At 39.8% G+C, this 16,203-nt stretch overlaps 1 protein-coding gene across 1 annotated transcript in view; it reads right to left on the reverse strand.

Moving 5' to 3' along the window:
• The window catches only part of rab38a (RAB38a, member RAS oncogene family), a 42,565-nt gene that overhangs the window by 17,565 nt on the left and 8,797 nt on the right, over positions 1-16,203 (reverse strand). Inside the window, exon 2 of the mRNA XM_034167746.1 lies at positions 9,725-9,987. Within this exon, the coding sequence (XP_034023637.1) occupies positions 9,725-9,987 (263 nt within the window). The remainder of the gene's footprint in view (positions 1-9,724; positions 9,988-16,203) is intronic.

The following is a 16,203-nucleotide window of genomic DNA, read 5'->3' on the forward strand; positions in this document are numbered from 1 at the left end:
ATTATATCATTTACTAACAGGGACTTCGAAGAGAGAGATCTAATGTTTAATAGACCACATTTAACTGTTTTAGTCTGTGGTGCAGTTGAAGGTGCTATATTATTTTTTCTTTTTGAATTTTATGCTTAAATAGATTTTTGCTGGTTATTGGTGGTCTGGGAGCAGGCACCGTCTCTACGGGGATGGGGTAATGAGGGGATGGCAGGGGGAGAGAAGCTGCAGAGAGGTGTGTAAGACTACAACTCTGCTTCCTGGTCCCAACCCTGGATAGTCACGGTTTGGAGGATTTAAGAAAATTAGCCAGATTTCTAGAAATGAGAGCTGCTCCATCCAAAGTGGGATGGATGCCGTCTCTCCTAACAAGACCAGGTTTTCCCCAGAAGCTTTGCCAATTATCTATGAAGCCCACCTCATTTTTTATATATATATATATATATATAGCACCAAATCACAACAGAGTTGCCTCAAGTTGTTTTAGAAAGTGATTCATTGTTTTGAAATCCTCAAAACACAAAAACAATTTTTTTCTTTGGGGGAAAAAAAAAATATATATATATATATATAGAGAGAAAGAGAGAGAGAGAGAGAGAGAGAGAGAGAGAGAGAGAGAGAGAGAGAGAGAGAGAGAGAGAGAGAGAAATGGTGTTGGGTCATTTTAAAGGAAGAGTATGTTAAAAGTGTGTTGGAGGTTAAGCGAGTGTCTGACAGGGTGATGAGTGTGAAGTTGGAAATTGAAGGGGTGATGATGAATATCATCAGTGCATATGCCCCACAGGTTGGTTGTGAGATGAAGGAGAAAGAAGATTTCTGGAGTGTGTTAGATGAGGTGGTGGAGAGTGTGCCCAAGCATAAAAGAGTGGTGATAGGAGCAGACTTCAATGGGCATGTTGGTGAAGGGAACAGAGGTGATGAGGAAGTAATGGGTAGATATGGTATGAAGGATAGGAATGGGGAAGGACAGATGGTAGTTGATTTTGCAAAAAGGATGGAAATGGTTGTGGTGAATACCTACTTTAAGAAAAGGGAGGAGCACAGGGTAACATATAAGAGTGGAGGAAGGTGCACACAGGTGGACTACATTCTTTATAGGAGATGCAAGCTAAAAGAAATCACAGACTGTAAGGTGGTAGCAAGAGAGAGTGTCACTAGACAGCACAGGATGGTTGTTTGTAGGATGACTTTAGAGGTAAAGAAGAAGAAGAGAGTGAGAGCTCAACAAAGGATCAAATGGTGGAAGCTGAAGGAGGAAGACTGTTGTGTGAAATTAGCGAGCAGGTGAGAGAAGCACTGGTTGGAGGGGAAGCAATTTTGGACAACTGGAAAAGTACTGCAGATGTGGTGAGGGAGACAGCTAGGACAGTACTGGGTATGACATCTGGACAGTGGAAGGAAGACAAGGAGACTTGGTGGTGGAATGAAGAGGTCCAGGAAAGCATAAGGAGAAAGAGGTTGGCGAAAAAGTTTTAGGATAGTCGGAGAGATGAAGAAAGTAGACAGGAGTGCAAGGAGATGTGGCGTAAGGCAAAAAGAGAAGTGGCAAAAGCAAAGGAAAAGGCATATTGCGAGCTGTACAAGAAGTTGAATAGTAAGGAAGGACAAAAGGACTTGTACCGATTGGCCAGACAAAGGGACAGAGCTGGAAAGGATGTGCAGCAGGTTAGGGTGGTAAAAGATGCACATGGTAATGTGATGACAAGTGAGGAGTGTGTGCTGAGAAGGTGGACGGAATATTTTGAAGAGTTGATGAATAAAGAAAATGAGCGAGAGAAAAGGCTGGATGATGTGGTGAGAGTAAATCAGGAAGTACAAGAGATTAGCAAGGAAGAAGTGAGGGCTGCTATGAAGAGGATGAAGAGTGGAAAGGCAGTCGGTCCAGATGACATTCCAGTGGAGGCATGGAAATGTCTAGGAGAGATGGCAGTAGAGTTTCTAACCAGATTGTTTAATAAAATCTTGGAAAGTGAGAGCATGCCTGAGGAGTGGAGATGAAGTGTGCTGGTTCCTATTTTTCAAGAACAAGGGTGATGTGCAGAGCTGCAGTAACTACAGAGGCATAAAGCTGATCAGCCACAGCATGAAGTTATGGGAAAGAGTAGTAGAAGCTAGGCTTAGAAAACAGGTGAAGATCTGTGAGCAGCAATATGGTTTCATGCCGAGAAAGAGCATTACAGATGCAATGTTTGCTCTGAGAATACTGTTGGAAAAGTACAGAGAAGGACAGAAAGAGTTACATTGTGTGTTTGTGGACTTAGAAAAAGCTTATGATAGGGTGCCAAGAGAAGAGTTGTGGTATTGTATGAGGAAGTCTGGAGTGGCAGAGAAGTATGTTAGGGTAGTGCAGGACATGTACAAGAATAGTGTGACAGCGGTGAGATGCGCAGTCGGAATGACAGACTCATTCAAGGTGGAGGTGGGAGTACACCAAGGATCAGCTCTGAGTCCTTTCTTGTTTGCAGTGGTGATGGACAGGTTGACGGATGAGATCAGACAGGAGTCCCCATGGACTATGATGTTTGCAGATGACATTGTGATCTGTAGTGAGAGTAGAGAGCAAGTTGAGTCTAGTCTGGAGAAGTGGAGATATGCTTTGGAGAGAAGGGGAATGAAAGTCAGTAGAAGCAAGACTGAGTACATGTGTGTGAATGAGAGGGAGCCCAGTGGAATAGTGCAGTTACAAGGAGAAGAAGTGGTGAAAGTAGATGAGTTTAAATATTTGGGGTCAACTGTTCAAAGTAATGGAGAGTGTGGTAGAGAGGTGAAGAAGAGAGTGCAGGCAGGGTGGAGTGGGTGGAGAAAGGTGGCAGGAGTGATTTGTGACTGAAGAATATCAGCAAGGGTGAAGGGGAAAGTTTAAAAGTTTAAAACAGTAGTGAGACCAGCTATGTTGTATGGTTTAGAGACAGTGGCACTAACAAAAAGACAGGAGGCAGAGCTGGAGGTGGCAGAGCTGAAGATGTTGAGATTCTCTTTGGGAGTGACAAGAATGGACAAGATTAGGAATGAACATATCAGAGGGACAGCTCAGGTGGGACGGTTTGGAGACAACGTCAGAGAGGTGAGATTGAGATGGTTTGGACATGTGCAGAGGAGGGACCCAGGGTATATAGGCCGAAGGATGCTGAGGATGGAGCCACCAGGCAGGAGGAGAAGAGGGAGGCCAAAGAGGAGGTTCATGGATGTGCTGAGAGAGGACATGTAGGTGGTTGGTGATAGGACAGGGTGAGATGGAAACGATCTGCTGTGGCGATATATATATATATATATATATATATATATATATATAATATATTATATATATATATATATATATATATATTGCCCAGTTCCGGATCACCTTTTTTAAAGTCCTGCTATATGGAGCCATAATGCAACTGAACGTCCTTTATTGCATATCGTTGTATTGGGTATTTGGATGTTATCTAGCTCAAGAAGTCTGGATGGTGTAGCCCTTCTACTTAAAGTGTGAAGCCACATTATGTGTGGTGCAAATATTTGCTGGAAATGGATCACTTTGCCCGGTTCTGGATCACGACACTCTGTGTCACTTTGGGGTCATTCCTGGCATCTGGCTGGAGCCCTTCTAATGCAGAATGATACACAAAATGATATAAATTATACTTATTAAATGAGATTTCTCCCGAATCAAAAAAGTAAAAGCCCCCACATTCATGCCCATTCGTGATGTTGAGATGACCCTCAAAGTACACATGGCTCACAAATACTGACACGAGGCTACTGCTTCAATGATCCACAACCGGCAAATTTTCGCGTCGGAGATAAATGAGTGCAGCAATTACATAGCAAGACATAACACGCTGACATTTTCTACCCAAGTAAGTAAGTATTTTCCCACTCTAGAACCAAAAACACCGAATGGCTAACTCACCTTTGCTACGTCTTAGAGATTGTTACTTTCAAACTAGCAGGAATGAGTGAGTCAGAAAACATGCGCACACCACAGACACCAAATGTTTTGATTCCTCTGCTGATCACAAGGATAGCTGGATCCCGTTGAGCTTGTGGTCGTTTGTAGACACAACATCAACATCAGTCTTTCCATTGGTACCAAGTATTAGCTTATTCGCGCTGATTACGAGAAACTGCGGCGCAAATACTACAGCAGTGATCCGGGAGAAGAAGAAACAAATGCATGAATCAGGGTGTGTATATTCCTTAGGTTCAGTTCTTAGCATTCTTCACAGACCAGCGCTCACTGTGTGACCAAGTGACAGATCCAAAACATCACATGACTGGCGCCATGAAGGAAATCCTCTCAGTTCATTCTCTGGTTTACTACGTTCTTTTGAAAACATTTTCCCCTCAAGTCAAGATAAAGAAACTTTAAGAGAAAAATAGCTTAAGTTCTTATTTTTCTTTATCCGTATTTATCATTCTTTCCCTGTGATTACTGTTCTCAATTATTTCCAGTTAATGCTGTCGGAGAATTGACATTTTAGTTTTTTCAGTACTGTATAGTACTGTTCTCTGTTTGTTATTTTGAAAAGGGATTTAGAAGAACAACTCAAGAGATTTCCCATCTGATTTCCTGCACAGATAGTTGCTGCAGGCAAAGGAAAATGTGTAAATTGTATTTTGAATAGAGGTACATTTTACAGGATTATTACTCATCTCGGAGTAATTCTATTGAAGCTCCTGAGATTTCTAATCATTGTGCAGAATCGTGCACATGACACAGTGCTTGCAATTACATTTCCCAAAATGGGGGCAAAGGACCAAAATTGAACAAGAACATACAGGATTTTAATGCATTTGCAATATCAGCCATGCGCACAGCCAATGCTGTGCAAAGGTTTGCGTATTGTACAGTTGTGCTCAAATGTTTACATACCCTGGTAGAAGCTTTGATTTTTTTTTTTTTTTTTTTTTTTTTTTTTTTACCATTTTTCAGAGAATACAAATGATAACAAAAACTTTTTCTTCACTCATGGTTAGTGGCTGTGTGAAGCCATTTCTTGTCAAACAACTGTGTTTATTGTTTTTAAATCATAATGACAACAAAAACTAACAACAGAAATGGTTATAAAAGGTAACCATCCTCAACTGTGTAATAATGTGTGTGTGTGTCTATAAAAGGTCTATAAAAGGTTTCAGTTTCTGAGCTGCTGACAGACCCTTGCGTCTTTCATCCAGTGCTGCGCTGGCATTTCTGGTTTCTGAGTCACAGGGAAAGCAAAAGAATTGTCAAAGAAAAGGTAATTGAACTGTATAAAACAGGTAAGGGATATAAAAATATATCCTGAGAATGCCAATCAGCAGTGTTCAAACTCAAATTAAAACAACACAAAGAACAAAAACAATCTCAAAAATGAAGTTGCACAACTCTCCACATATATTTGCAAATAATTTTGTTGCAGTAATAGTCACATATTCACCAATGCACCCGTTTGTTTGACAGTTGTATTTGGTATAAAAAAAATGTACTTGTGATGAGATCAAAATTTATTAATTTATTTTCATTGTACTTCCATAAATCTATATGTTCAGTGAAAATAGGGATTTTTTTCCATCTTACTATTGAGGTCCATTTTTCATGCTATTGCAGTTAATTCTGTTTTTATGTGTTTTGTTTCATTTTCAATGCAGAGATTTGATAATGAAAGCATGAATTGGCAAGTGAAAGATGCTTAGATATACGAGGTCTGTTAGAAAAGTATCCGACCTTATTATTTTTTTTCAAAAACCATATGGGTTTTACATCAGACATGCTTGAACCCTCATGGGCATGCCAGAGTTTTTTCACGCCTGTCGGTTACGTCATTCGCCTGTGGGCAGTCTTTGAGTGAGGAGTCGCCCACCCCCTCGTCGATTTTTTCATTGTTTAGGAATGGCTCAGAGACTGCTGCTTTGTTTAATCAAAATTTTGATTGAAATTGACTGAACCCAGCGCTAAATAACCAGAAAGCGGTTCCAAAAACAAAACAATTTTATTTTCCCCTCTTGTGCAATACTTAGTGTACAACATAAAATAGGGTTTGTCTGGTGGAGTGAAGGACAGCGCGCTCTCCAGCGCCCAAAGGGATCGAAGTCCGGCGCTTCTGGACTCACATTCACCGCCCAAACACCCCCCAGGTGGACACGACAAACTGACTCTCTGTGAAGGATAGAAGAGGTAAGGTAAGTCAACAGCTACAACTAATATCCTTCAAAGGCACACACTATCAGCAACACATTCAGGTCTGAATTTAAGCTTTATGTAAATGAGCAGCTTCTCACAACAGGTGGAGGATCATCAGTCCGTACGCCACGGCAGTGAGAAGCGAGCTGCACAATTCTCATCAATGTTCAAATATACTGCGTAACAAAATACCAAATTACTATTAACACTTATTCAGACAATCAATCACCTCTGATGTGTGCTGACAGCATGTGTCCCTCACCTGTCCTCCTTCACAGGCACGATGTGTCAAACCCAGGCGCGGTCCTCAGCGTCTCACAAATGAACGTCACAAGGTCGAGTTCCTGGCAATTCTGCTTGAATCACTCATGGCTTAAATGCAGAACGCCATCTCATTATCTGCTTCAGCTGAAAGTCTTTAAGTCTGCACGTGAGCATCATCCACAGGTGCTGCAAATCGTGCTGATGAGGGTGAAGGACTCTTCTGCCAGCACCTTCTCCACAGACAAAAACCAGTTTGCATACCACCTGGAGAGCAAAGAAAAGAAAACAACACAAAAACATCCAGCCAAACCCCCCAACACACAACAACAGCGACAGAAACACCCCATAATCTCTCATCAGCCGTTAAACTTTTCACCGAAAACCAGCTAAATTTCTTGAATAGTGTCCAATCGGATATTCGTCACAGGTCCATAAAAAATTTTGATAAAGCAACGCGCGCCGTCTCGAGCAGCATGTGAAACAAAGGAATTCAGCCGAGAGGGCTGAACCACATCTCACTCAAGGCCTGCCCACAGGGAAATGACGTCACCGACACGCGTGAAAAAACTCACGCATGCGCACGAGGGTTCAAGCATGATTGGTGTAATCGCACGTCATTCAAATCCATATAGTTAAAAAAAAAAATAAAAGTGTCAGTTTCTTATCTAATAGACCTCGTACATATAGACATTTACTACAAATTTTACCAATACTGCCGAAGTCTTGTGTATCACTTAAATTCTATAAATTTAAATAGAATCATAAGTTAAAAGAGATCATATTTGATACACATTAATATATAACATTTTTCAGAATTGAATGAATAATTAAGGCAGTTTAATTTCAGCAACTTTTTCATTCAAGGACGCTGTACAGGAAGACGTTAATGCACTGCATGAGGTATGGACTACGTCGTCAGGATTGTTTTTGAAATATCTGACTGTTTTTGCAAGTTGACAGAGAACAATTTTGGAATGGATTGGACTGCTATTTAAAGTCTGTGCTGGACTGTCTGGAACATGTTAACGTCAAAGGACCAGTCATTTTTCTCTTGTTTATAAATTAATAAAATGACAAGGATCTATTTTAGACGCCATATAAAACAAATAATGAATGTTTTTTCATTTGTGCAGTGGAAAGAATATTTCACTCTGTGAAACATGAAATGTTCCATCTTTCATCTCATGAAATATTCTCACCATTGCACTCACAAACATTCATTGCTTGTGTACTATCACAGCTATATCTCATCTCATTTTGTAAAATTCAGTCCTTACAAAACAGCTTGGATAGACATATGAGATACTCATGGTTGTTTTTTGAAGAATGCTGTTGTTCCCCTTCAGGTAAGAAGATCACAATTTTCTAATTTGGTTGTGACTGTAGATTTTGAAGAGGTAACCGATTCACTCAATAGTCCTCGATGTTCTCGATAAATTACACCAAACCTGATGAAAGTAGCTTTCTGGAGCATATTCTGTGTGATCTGGCTTTGAAAATGCACTCTTGTGCTCAATTACGGAGTTCTTATTCACATGGAAATTGTGGTTAGGGAGATAAACATGGAGCATTAAAAGACCAGAAAAGCCTGGGGCCTCATGTACAAAGGCTGCATACGCACAAAAACGTGGTGTACATCCGTCTCCCCCTGAATGTTCAGATGTATCAAAAGAGAAATGACCATGGAAATGTGCAGTGCACTACACCAAGTTCATGGCTGGCATACGCATGTTTCTACAGCTATTGGTTCACTGGTTTCATGTAGAGGTGATGCTGGGAAACTGTTAATAGTGTGAAAACAAGAAGTCATCAGAGTGATGTGCACATCAAAGACACACTTATGTATAATTAACACACCCACATGTTTGCAACTATATGGGTGGATATAAAAGCATATACAAAGTGATGTGTAAAACAGCTTTAACAATGGCTGCATTAGCATTGCTAGAGCACCTTGCAAATGGTGCAATCTGACATAAGTGTGTATTCAGTGAACATGAGGATTTACTTGCAAATGACGATAATCGGCTCATAAGCCGATTTCGATTACCAAGGCCAGTGTTACTGGAGTTGTGCACAGAAGTGCGGCCGGCCCTAGAGCGCAATAGCCAGTGTAGACCGAGGAGCCAGGGATTGTCTGTGCCCACACAGGTGCTGACCACACTGGGCTTCCTGGCAACAGGGGTATTTCAGCGGGAGCTGGCTGATCGCAATCATCTGAATGTCATCCACGTACATCACATTCCAACATTAAAGAGCAATTTGCAGTGAGTGCTGGTTTTCCTAATGCAATCGGAGCTATTGACTACAAACAAATTACTATAAAGGTGCAATCACATGATGAATTTGCTTTTGTTAATAAGAAACATTTTCATTCCATCAATGTTCAAATCATATGTGATACGCAAATGCAGTGGGTTGGGTTGAGAACAGGCTCAAGGCTGGCACGGTGTGTGATGGGTGGCTGCTAATAGTTTATTTGTGTAATTGTTCTGAACGAAACCAGCGCAGGCACATTTGGGCATGTACGCGTTCAAATGTATTTTGTTATTTATTTGTTTGTTTCTTGATGGTGTAACTAGAGCTGCAGCACTTTTTAGCAGGACCCCAGTTGTGTCCATGTGTTCATTTTTTAATCAATAAACGCATGTGTAAAGTTGTGCATGTCACACACTGTCCGCTGCGGCGCACCTCTTTTTTTTTTTACTTCAGTGTATGTGCACTGCTTTGAGCCCACAGTGTTTATGGCCTCACACACACACAGTCCCACTAACTTTTTTTCCTTTTCATGTTTATTCTGTTTGACTGGGTACCAAATAAACTATCGCTGCATGTCGCCACTTTATTTCCATCATCTGTAGCTCACACTCGGTTTAATTTCTTTTCTGTGTTCATGTTGACTGATCTGACGGAGTGGGGAATCCCAGGTCCCAGGGCCTATTTACAAGAATTTGCATATTTATATAGGGGCGTGGAAAGGGAGGAGTTTGGTATATCTGCATGTGCGCTCAATTCCACATTGATTGGGATGTACGAACGGAACATGCTTGGATCCATGCGTACGCACACTTTGATACAGCTGGATATTTTTGTGCATATGACAGTTTCTGGGTTTTAGCATACACCATGTTTCAGTAGGAAATCCACGCAAGTCTTTGTACATGAGGCCCCTGGTGCCTATATTATGTTGCATATGCACGTGTGTGTGTGTGTGTGTGTGTGTGTGTGTGTGTGTGTGTGTGTGTGTGTGTGTGTGTGTGTGTGTGTGTGTGTGTGTGTGTGTGTGTGTGTGTGTGTGTGTGTGTGTGTATCCCATGGACTTACTTTAGCTGATGTCTCGTACCATCCCACAAAGCCGTGCTCTTGGCAGAACTGATCCATCTTTATTCCGTTATTGGTAAGAAAATCCCGACCCTGGTCGCATTTATTAGCCAAAAGTACAGTCGCAAGCTTCACTTTGGAATCCAAGTCCTCTTTCCATTTGGTGACAGCATCAAAGGAGGCGGGCCTTGTGACATCAAACACAATGAAGGCGCCCATCGCTTCACGGTAGTACACGCGGGTCATGTTTCCAAACCTTTCCTGACCTGGAAGGCAGTCACACACACATACACACACACATACACACATATAAGCAAAGACACAGAAAACAAATTTATTGAAGAAGAAAATTCATGTTTGCTTTCCATTGCAGGAAGATCAGCTACACAGGCTGTAAAAACTGGACATTACTGATCTCACTGTGATCACTGAACAAAAAATCAGAATTTGCAATGTAAGCTATTTAATATTCTTTGTACTGACAAGTTGTATTGAGATTTAAGAAACTTAAGAAATCTTTAAGAAACACTATAGGAAATCAAGAAAAAAACTGTGGCAGTCAGTAATGGTTACTTTTTTAGACCAAGCAGAGGGAAAAAAATATGGACTCACTCAATTCTGAGGAAAAAATTATGGAATCACCCTGTAAATTTTCATCCCCAAAACTAACACCTGCATCAAATCAGATCTGCTTGTTAGTCTGCATCTAAAAAGGAGTGATCACACCTTGGAGAGCTGTTGCACCAAGTGGACTGACATGAATCATGGCTCCAACATGAGAGATGTCAATTGAAACAAAGGAGAGGATTATCAAACTCTTAAAAGAGGGTAAATCATCACGCAATGTTGCAAAAGATGTTGGTTGTTCACAGTCAGCTGTGTCTAAACTCTGGACCAAATACAAACAACATGGGAAGGTTGTTAAAGGCAAACATACTGGTAGACCAAGGAAGACATCAAAGCATCAAGACAGAAAACTTAAAGCAATATGTCTCAAAAATCGAAAATGCACAACAAAACAAATGAGGAATGAATGGGAGGAAACTGGAGTCAACGTCTGTGACCGAACTGTAAGAAACCACCTAAAGGAAATGGGATTTACATACAGAAAAGCTAAACGAAAGCCATCATTAACACCTAAACAGAAAAAACAAGCTTACAGTGGGCTAAGGAAAAGCAATTGTGGACTGTGGATGACTGGATGAAAGTCATATTCAGTGATGAATCTTGAATCTGCATTGGGCAAGGTGATGATGCTGGAACATTGTTTTGTTTGGTGCCGTTCCAATGAGATTTATAAAGATGACTGCCTGAAGAGAACATGTAAATTTCCACAGTCATTGATGATATCAATCAATCAATCAATTTTTTTATATAGCGCCAAATCACAACAAACAGTTGCCCCAAGGCGCTTTATACTGTAAGGCAAGGCCATACAATAATTATGTAAAACCCCAACGGTCAAAACGACCCCCTGTGAGCAAGCACTTGGCTACAGTGGGAAGGAAAAACTCCCTTTTAACAGGGGCAGTCTTCTACTGGGACTGGTTGGGGCTGAGGGAGAGAACCAGGAAAAAGACATGCTGTGGAGGAGAGCAGAGATCGATCACTAATGATTAAATGCAGAGTGGTGCATACAGAGCAAAAAGAGAAAGAAACAGTGCATCATGGGAACCCCCCAGCAGTCTACGTCTATAGCAGCATAACTAAGGGATGGTTCAGGGTCACCTGATCCAGCCCTAACTATAAGCTTTAGCAAAAAGGAAAGTTTTAAGCCTAATCTTAAAAGTAGAGAGGGTGTCTGTCTCCCTGATCTGAATTGGGAGCTGGTTCCACAGGAGAGGAGCCTGAAAGCTGAAGGCTCTGCCTCCCATTCTACTCTTACAAACCCTAGGAACTACAAGTAAGCCTGCAGTCTGAGAGTGACGCGCTCTATTGGGGTGATATGGTACTACGAGGTCCCTAAGGTAAGATGGGACCTGATTATTCAGAACCTTATAAGTAAGAAGAAGAATTTTAAATTCTATTCTAGAATTAACAGGAAGCCAATGAAGAGAGGCCAATATGGGTGAGATATGCTCTCTCCTTCTAGTCCCCGTCAGTACTCTAGCTGCAGCATTTTGAATTAACTGAAGGCTTTTTAGGGAACTTTTAGGACAACCTGATAATAATGAATTACAATAGTCCAGCCTAGAGGAAATAAATGCATGAATTAGTTTTTCAGCATTACTCTGAGACAAGACCTTTCTGATTTTAGAGATATTGCGTAAATGCAAAAAAGCAGTCCTACATATTTGTTTAATATGCGCTTTGAATGACATATCCTGATCAAAAATGACTCCAAGATTTCTCACAGTATTACTAGAGGTCAGGGTAATGCCATCCAGAGTAAGGATCTGGTTAGACACCATGTTTCTAAGATTTGTGGGGCCAAGTACAATAACTTCAGTTTTATCTGAGTTTAAAAGCAGGAAATTAGAGGTCATCCATGTCTTTATGTCTGTAAGACAATCCTGCAGTTTAGCTAATTGGTGTGTGTCCTCTGGCTTCATGGATAGATAAAGCTGGGTATCATCTGCGTAACAATAAAAATTTAAGCAATACCATCTAATAATACTGCCTAAGGGAAGCATGTATAAAGTGAATAAAATTGGTCCTAGCACAGAACCTTGTGGAACTCCATAATTAACTTTAGTCTGTGAAGAAGATTCCCCATTTACATGAACAAATTGTAATCTATTAGACAAATATGATTCAAACCACCGCAGCGCAGTGCCTTTAATACCTATGGCATGCTCTAATCTCTGTAATAAAATTTCATGGTCAACAGTATCAAAAGCAGCACTGAGGTCTAACAGAACAAGCACAGAGATGAGTCCACTGTCCGAGGCCATAAGAAGATCATTTGTAACCTTCACTAATGCTGTTTCTGTACTATGATGAATTCTAAAACCTGACTGAAACTCTTCAAATAGACCATTCCTCTGCAGATGATCAGTTAGCTGTTTTACAACTACCCTTTCAAGAATTTGTGAGAGAAAAGGAAGGTTGGAGATTGGCCTATAATTAGCTAGGATAGCTGGGTCAAGTGATGGCTTGGATGATATGGGGCTGCATGTCAGGTAAAGGCACTGGGGAGATGGCTGTCATTACATCATCAATAAATGCACAAGTTTACGTTGATATTTTGGACACTTTTCTTATCCCATCAATTGAAAGGATGTTTGGGGATGATGAAATCATTTTTCAAGATGATAATGCATCTTGCCATAGAGCAAAAACTGTGAAAACATTCCTTGCAAAAAGACACATAGGGTCAATGTCATGGCCTGCAAATAGTCCGGATCTTAATCCAATTGAAAATCTTTGGTGGAAGTTGAAGAAAATGGTCCATGACAAGGCTCCAACCTGCAAAGCTGATCTGGCAACAGCAATCAGAGAAAGTTGTAGCCAGATTGATGAAGAATACTGTTTGTCACTCATTAAGTTCATGCCTCAGAGACTGCAAGCTGTTATAAAAGCCAGAGGTGGTGCAACAAAATACTAGTGATGTGTTGGAGCGTTCTTTTGTTTTTCATGATTACATAATTTTTTCCTCAGAATTGAGTGATTCCATATTTTTTCCCTCTGCTTGGTCTAAAAAAGTAACCGTTACTGACTGCCACGATTATTTTTCCTGATTTCTTATAGTGTTTCTTAAAGCCAGAAAGTTGCCATTTGAAATTACTTTGGTTTTGTGTCATGTCTGTGATCTGATTTTTTTCTACAAAATTAAACAACTGAATGAACATCCTCCGAGGCCGGTGATTCCATAATTTTTACCAGGGGTTGTAATACAAGAGCAATCAGAGATTTCTGACGTCCGCCAATCAGGATCTGGCTCACCTCCAAAATTCAGTGGAGCCTTCCATGTCCTAATATCTATCTGTGGTGCAAATTTAGTGAAAATCTCTGAAGTAGTTTTGACGTAATCCTTCAAAGCCTATATAAAGTGAAATCTTGATCCAGAATCTGGATCCAGATCACCTCCAAAATTAAGTGGATTCTTTCATGCCCTAATATCTATCTGTGGTGCACATTTGGTTAGAATATGTGAAGTAGTTTTGACGTAATCCTTCAAAGCCTATATAAAGTGAAATTTTGATCCAGAATCTGGCTCCAGATCCAGATCATCTCCAAAATTAAGTCTTCCATGGCCTAATATCTATCTGTGGTGAAAACTTTGCAGTAGAATCCCTGCAGTAGTTTTGACAAAATCCTGCTAACAGACAGACAAATAAATAAACGCTGATGATTTTATTTCATTCTTGACGAATGTACAGTATTACTGTAAGAATTTGGTTGTTAACTGGGTTTAAGGTTATTGGTTGTGTGAAAACCAGACGAGGTTATTGGAGGTGGACCAGACCAGGGGTGGGATGAAGTCACCATCAAGTCTTTCTCAAGTCATCAATCTGCAAGTCACAAGTCAAGTCTCAAGTCATAATGACCACCAATTGTTTGCAAGCTGACTTGAGACTTGACTTAGAACTTGCAGATTGATGACTTGAGAATGACTTGACAGTGACTTTGTCCCACCTCTGGGCCAGACACTTCCAATAACCTGCCTGACTCACGTCTCACGGGCCTCTGTGAATGACCCCGGCACCCTTTGATTCCAGGCCAGAGAAAATATGGCCGACAAAAATAGAAAGGCTGAAGTAGCTGTCTGTGTTGGGAGTTGCACAAAAACAGAAGGTGATTTATTACAGCTGCAGCACATTTAGGCCCATCATCAAATCCCCAACCAGCTCCAGTGTATGAACTCAGCAAAGTCAAAATGAATGTTACACCATGTTATTATTACAGTATGGAGGATGAAAAATGAGATAAGTATAAATAAAGCAATCAGTGAGGTTGGATAAATATAGAAATAACCAAAATACATCCATTTTACTCATGAAAAGGGGCATATTAAAAAAATTTTGTCTGGAGTGTATTTGCACATTTCCACATATGAATGATTATTTAAGCTATTTCAGTTTTTCTACATTTATTTATTTATTTGTACAATTATTTATGTATTTCTACATTTATATCTTACTACATTCATTTTTTTTTTTCTGTATTTCTAAACATATTCAGTTAGATACTTGGGTATTTCAACATTTATTTATTGATGTATTTATACATTTATTTCTGTATTTCTGCCTTTGTGTTGTGACATTTATATTATTTATATCTACATTTACATATGCATTTCAAAATTCATTCATTCATTTATTTAGGTGTTTCAGCATTTATGTATCAATGTATTTATACATTTATTTATTTCTATATTTCTACATTAATTTGTGCATTTCTGTATTTAGGTATTTCATCATTTATTTATTTATTTATTTACTGATGTTTTTTTATATTTATTTATTTTGTCAATCAATTATTTATGCCTACATTTATTTATGCATTTCTACATTTTTATATTAATGTGCTGCTATATTTATTTATTTGTTTATACATTTATTTTTGTAGCTCTACATTTATATGTTGCTACATTCATTCATTCATTTCTAATTTTTATGTCAGTGTCTTGCTGCAGTTATTTATTTATGTATTTATATATTTTATATATTTTTATAGTTATTCATTTATATATTTAAGTATTGTTACATTAATTTATGACTGTATTTCTGAGTCTGTGTGCTAGTTGAATGGGTCATCCTAACCTCATTCTGCTGGCAGACCTGCTGAGAAATGCAGGTGACCAGTGTGAAAATAGTTTATTACATGTGTCAGGTTGATCAATTAAACACTGCAACCAAGAAATTAAAAAAAAAAGAATCTAAATGAATAACTGGTACTGTATTCACATACACTGAGTTAGTCAACAGTGTGTTGTGCAACCCAGTGTTTTGTGCAGTATCAGGCTGGGGTTGTGTCAGGAAGGGCGTAAAAGCTGTGCCAAAGCAACGTGACTGATTTGACAATCAAAAATACTGCTGGTTTAACAAATGTCAGGTTCGAGCATAATCATTTTAAAAGGCTTTATAAATCACAGCTGAACATCCTAATACAAAATTCTTGACGCTATAATAAACAAAACACACCCTTACGTGTAAATATTCAAGGTTTTTCCTTGCATAATGTTAGGTACAGTTAAAGACACGTACAGTTCACTCTGCAGATCACAATCAAACCTTTCTGTAAATAAGAGTCTGGGCCTCAAATCTCATTCACGAGTTTGAAACACATGATCGCCGGAGAGGCCGCACAGAAGGAGAGCAAGCAGCAGGTCAGAAGATTCTTCTGAACCTCAGCCGACACTCATGTGAGATGCCGTTAGCCTACAGCTTTCTCATCTTTGCCTTCAAGATGACATTTAAAGGACTTCATTGTGTGTGTGTGTGTGTGTGTGTGTGTGTGTGTGTGTGTGTGTGTGTGTGTGTGTGTGTGTGTGTGTGTGTGTGTGTGTGTGTGTGTGTGTGTGTGTGTGTGTGTGTGTG

The sequence above is a fragment of the Thalassophryne amazonica genome, chromosome 4 (genome assembly GCF_902500255.1).
Source record: "Thalassophryne amazonica chromosome 4, fThaAma1.1, whole genome shotgun sequence".
In the NCBI taxonomy this organism is placed as follows: domain Eukaryota; kingdom Metazoa; phylum Chordata; class Actinopteri; order Batrachoidiformes; family Batrachoididae; genus Thalassophryne; species Thalassophryne amazonica.